The sequence below is a fragment of the Triticum dicoccoides genome, chromosome 1B (assembly GCF_002162155.2).
Source record: "Triticum dicoccoides isolate Atlit2015 ecotype Zavitan chromosome 1B, WEW_v2.0, whole genome shotgun sequence".
In the NCBI taxonomy this organism is placed as follows: domain Eukaryota; kingdom Viridiplantae; phylum Streptophyta; class Magnoliopsida; order Poales; family Poaceae; genus Triticum; species Triticum dicoccoides.
The window spans coordinates 413,982,124-413,987,098 of record NC_041381.1 but is presented as its reverse complement, the minus strand read 5'-3'; the positions used below and the strand labels follow the sequence as shown (position 1 = coordinate 413,987,098).

At 54.0% G+C, this 4,975-nt stretch overlaps 1 protein-coding gene across 1 annotated transcript; it reads right to left on the bottom strand.

Annotated features, from left to right (window-relative positions):
- Positions 1 to 868: 868 nt before the first annotated feature.
- On the bottom strand, positions 869 to 3,700 carry LOC119338276 (chitinase 8-like). The gene is made up of 3 exons (XM_037610572.1): positions 3,348 to 3,700; positions 1,731 to 1,842; positions 869 to 1,439 (listed from the first exon to the last, which is right to left on the bottom strand). Exons 1-3 carry the CDS (start codon positions 3,631 to 3,633, stop codon positions 1,067 to 1,069), a joined length of 771 nt encoding a protein of 256 aa, XP_037466469.1. The 5' UTR covers positions 3,634 to 3,700; the 3' UTR covers positions 869 to 1,066.
- Positions 3,701 to 4,975: the final 1,275 nt, after the last annotated feature.

Here is a 4,975-nt window from a genome sequence, read left to right as displayed (position 1 = left end):
CCACTCACAGATGGATGCGGGAGGATTTTTGTGGGTTTCCGTTGGAGATGCACTTACACCACACATGGATGATTCAGCTAGAGATTGGTGGTGTTCGATGGAAGACAGAGTTCCTGCTACTGTACGGAAGGAGATGGCCGCTATCATGATTGTAGGTTTTCGTAAGTTATGGTTAGAGAGAAACACAAGGGTTTTTGATGGTAAGGTTGCTCCGGTACATAAGGTGTTCTCTTTGGCAGTGGAGGAGCTCACGCAATGGAAGCTAGCTAGGCAAAAAGAGGCTGGCATTAGAGAGGAGTGGTCCCAGGTTATATGTTGGTGGGGCATTTTGCCGTGTTCTTCTAGGGCAGCAAGATTTTGTTCTTCCTATCCTAGGGCTTGCAATTAAACATCTCTTCTCTTAATGAAAATAACTGGCAACTAATTGTTGCTTGTTTTTGTAAAAAATATTTTGTGGTCGAGACATATAATCCTATTGTGGACCTTCTAAATTTTATTGCTAGTGGTCGTGGACCTTAGGTGTAGGGCGTAATCCATTTATCCCGTGTTCATTTTCGGCACCGTTGTCGCGTGCGATGTACGTGATTCATTTATCTTCGGATCGACTTTGTAAGAGGGCTACTTCTCCACCTTATATATATATAACGGGATGAAAACCTGTTTTAAAAGAATATATTTTTTAAGTTTTTTTATACTTCCGTCAATTATGATTGTGTGTATCATGATGATGGGGCAAGTAGTTTTTCCATCCTTTGTGTCATGTTTTATTCTTTTCTTCATTATGACCGAATGGTTTGGACAGGCAACAATAGCTATCACACCGATTGGCCTGTTGTACATTCGTTTTGTGTAGAACAAAACAAAACAATTGACATAATCTCTTCATCTTTTTATTGGACAGTTTACATAATCTATTACAGCAACTTATTCGTATTACACACGGCACCATCAACCAGATCAGCTGTCGAATCCTTTATTCCACGACGGCATATGTATTGCCATTTATTCGTAACGAGTGCATACACTGTGATGGCCGCGGGACCTGCATATATCAGGCAAGCAACTTCTAGCTACCGAAGTTCCTCTGGGTGTAGCAGTCGAGGTTGCCCCCGGTGGACGTGCCGAGCATGCTGCAGTAGCGCGTGTAGTAACCGATACGGTCGACGTTGGCGTCGTTCCGGCCCATGCCGCACTCGAGCCCACCGTTGATGATGTTGGCGATTACGCCGTACCCGGGCACCCGACCGGCAGCGGTGTCGGCGGCCGTTGGCGTCCAGCGGCGTAGGGCGACGTTGTGGCTCGACGGCTTGTTGCCCTGCGCCGTCATCCAGAACCACATGGCCGTCCTGAAGGACACCACCGCGTCCGTGGACACCAGGTCCGGGTTGCTCACCAGGTCCTTCCCGATGGCTCTCCCGGCGAGATCGTAGTTGGACCGCCTGGTCATTGGCACAAGGAATTATTTGTTCATCGAGAACAATCTCTTCGGCAAAGCAACCCAACTGGGTTTTTGTTGTTATTAACAATTATTACACGCGAAAACAAAAGCTTATTTGGATCAGGTCGTGATTAGCGGCTAGCTAGAATGTCAACACAGCAGTACTTTTCAAGCAGATTTTTTTCTACAGATTATTTCAGTCTGTGATATCAGTGTTGACCAATATACTGTTTTTCATGTGGAAGATGCTATAGAGATTGTCATATAGGCCACAATTTGGGATTTTGCTTACCCTGTCAATTGGATGGGTCCCCGTCCATAGTAGGGTGGAGACGTGGCCTTGCTTATCTCTTCCTTGAAGCAGTAGCCCCATTGGAACTGGTCGGCGGCGCCTCTCGTCCCTCCTACACGTTGACACGGCATGCACAAGCACGTACACGATTAACCAAGGCAGCGATGTCCAAATCAAAAGTGCCACGAAATCCGTTGAAAACAGCAATCGAAATCAACAGTGGCTGACTGACGTCGTCCGCTCCGGGCGACTCGGGGGCGATACCCTAGCCGTCCCCAGGTTTCCCCCGCCTCCCCTCCTCCTCCCCCGCCGCCGCCGGCAGCCGCCCCCGCGGCAGTAGTCGGCGGCGGGGCTTCCCCGCGCACCCGCCTCGACGTGGAGACGCCCCCTTCCCGCATCAGACGCCGCCGCCCGCCTCCTCAACTCCTGGTGGCCGCCAAACTGCCAGTCAGGCCGGAGCGGCCCTGGATCGGGGCTGGCTCCTCTCTGGCGGCTGGTGGGCCCGGGATCGCCGGATCCGCCCGGATCTGGCCGACGCGGCCCTGCTTCGTCACCCGGCTAGGGTGTTCGCGGCGTGGTCTCCCTGGTGGCGGCGATGTGGGTCGTTCTCCGTGTCTTGATGGGATGTGCGCGGTGGGTGGATGCCGGGGCGGCGGCCTCGGACGGCGTGGACGGCGTGGCCTCTTGACGGACGACGGCCGTGGGAGCTGGTGGTCCGCGACTTCGGCTGTGCGGGCGGCGAGGTCTCGGTGGACGTCTACTACGGTGGGTCGGGGTGCCCCGTCACCCGGCGTGCCTGCTACGATGAAGTCCGATGCCTTCTTCGGCTGCGGGCGCTCCCCTAGCCAGGTCTTTGGCCGGGTGGTTGGGACGGGGGTGGGATCGGGGAAACCCTTGGCCGTCGGCGGAGGCCACGACAATGGCGGCGCCTTGTGGGCGTCGGTTCCCTTCTTGGAGGCCTTGTCGAGGTCCTATCCCGTCTCTCACTGTGCTCTTCATTTGGGCGAAAGCTCTAGTTCCCCTTGCGGGCGACGGCGTCGTCCCTTCGTCGCGCTCCTTCTTGAAGGCGTCGCCTGGGGTCCCTGGAAGCACGGTGGGCGCTTTGTGGTGCGTGTGAGGTGTTTGGCGGCGGCAATGTGTGCGGCGATTTATCTATTCTACCGCTGATCTTCGTCCTGTGGTAGCGCTCCATCTGCTTGGTGATGTTCTTCCGTAGGTGGTGGTCGTCATTTGGCGTCATGGTGGCGTTGATGGCGGAGGGCCTGCCAAGGATGGCACCTCAATCTGCTTGGAGATGGACCTGTGGAAGATGGTGGAGACGACACCTGTGAGTGCGTCAGACCGGTTTATGCCCCAGACCCGGTATGTGGCTAGGCTAGGGATTCCGGCTTTCGATGTTAGGTTTAGGTGAGTGGTCTGGGTAGGGGCCCAGCTAGCACCCCTTCATCATATGGATAGGAGTAGCGGCATATGTTGCCTAGTTGGTGGATTCAGGCTTATTGTTGTAACACTTTGTAAGGTCCTCGAAAATAATCAATAAAGTGGCCGTATGCATCTTCCAGATGCAGAGGCCGGGGGTCATCCTCCTTTTCTAAAAAAAGTGGCTGACTGACGTACCGGTGGTCTCGTGTGAGGTCTGGCCGAAGAAGGCAGCGAGCTCGCGCTTGATGTCGTCCGAGCTGCCGGTGGTGCCGAAACCCGGGAAGGTGTTGGCGGCGGCGATGAAGGCATCGTACGTGTAGAACCCCCTGGCCGGGCACTGCGGGTTGTCGCGGTTGGGCAGCATGCTCGCGTACACCGACCGCGTGATAACCGAGCCCACGCCCTGTGCCGCGGCGCCGCCCACCGCCACGGCGAGCAGGAGCGCGGCGGCGCACACGGCGAGGGCAGCAAACCTCGCCATGCCAACCCACCTTCAGCTAATCAGCTCGTGTAATGCACTCCTGTGTGGTATAGCGCAAGAGGAGAGCTTGCAGGACGCTTGTGTGATGAAGCTTGGTTTGCAGCTGTATTTATAGCTGCTCAGCTTGGGTGCAGCGCACGGAAATGCGCTGACGATGCACATCCGGCTTTTCCACGTTGCGCGCGCGATCTTCATTTGCGGGGAGAAAATCCGACGGGCCGGGTGATAGGACAACGGACGGCATGTGGCGCATCATGACTATTGTTCATAGTCCGTCTCATCCATGCTAGAGTACATACGGAATTCCACGCATCTGCACAAAAGGGTCCTTTTCCGGGCGTTGTCGATACGCTCGGGCTTCTTGGCATAGTGTGCAGTCACATGCATGCTGCAGCTAGCGTCCGGCGGCCGCTGGCTGCTAAGAATTTCATATGGTTCTGGCTGTACTTGCTAAGCTTCATTAGGTACAGCGCATCACGCCGGTCAGACTTGCACTTGCACAGCGCATGGGCGGGGGCCTCCGAAAGAAGTTTCTACGTCGTCGTCGCCGGCCGGCCCGTGGATTGGAAATACGCTACTCCGCGCCCAATGATCCAATCCAGATATACTAGAACTCAAGCCATCAAATTATATCAGGAACCAGTGGAGGTTTCATTAGAAAATCATACGGTCTACTGTTATTTTCACATAACCAAACTTTAATGTCACTTCTAAACCTAGGTGTGGTGTACCCTCCAACTAACTTCACTATATTGAAATTTCTCCTTTTTTATTTCTAACAACGACACACACTACTAGAAGAATGCTTAGGGCATCTGCACCGCCGACCCGCAAAATCTTCCCATATATCTCTGTTTTTATGTCCGGACGTTGTCCACGGATATTATGCGGGATGAGTCATTCAATGCAAATCAGAAAGTATTCAGTTGGAAGGAGGAAACGTAGGTGGGAACCATACATCCGGTGGAATATTTATGGTTTAATGTCTGGTTGGGAGAAGAGGGGGTAGAGGGAGACCATGTATGCGCGGTTGGGAGGAGAGCGGGATGTTGGGTTCTACGCTAGGGGGGCGTTGACTGCAAATTAAAAAATTTCTACGCGCAGATCAACCAAGAACATGCTACGAGAGATGGATTACTAATCGTTACCACTAGACGCGCAATGCAGTACAACGGAAGTAGAGTTGGCGCAGCGTGTCCGCGGGGTTCGTCTCCTCTTCGGCCGATCTCCCTCAAACAGCCGGTTGTCGGATCCCACGTGTTGGTTCGCCGTAGCGGCGCAAGTGCACCGCTTCTAACGGTATCCGCGCGTGCAAGAAGAACACCGTGCGGCTGACTGCTAG

Bases quoted from the DNA above. Each gene is read 5' to 3' on its own strand.
- LOC119338276 (XM_037610572.1), bottom strand. From the start codon at position 3,633: ATGGCGAGGTTTGCTGCCCTCGCCGTGTGCGCCGCCGCGCTCCTGCTC. The intron at 1,843-3,347 runs GTACGTCAGTCA...GTCAACGTGTAG, and splicing joins GACCTCACACGAGACCACCG to GAGGGACGAGAGGCGCCGCC. The intron at 1,440-1,730 runs GTAAGCAAAATC...GCCAATGACCAG, and splicing joins GGACCCATCCAATTGACAGG to GCGGTCCAACTACGATCTCG.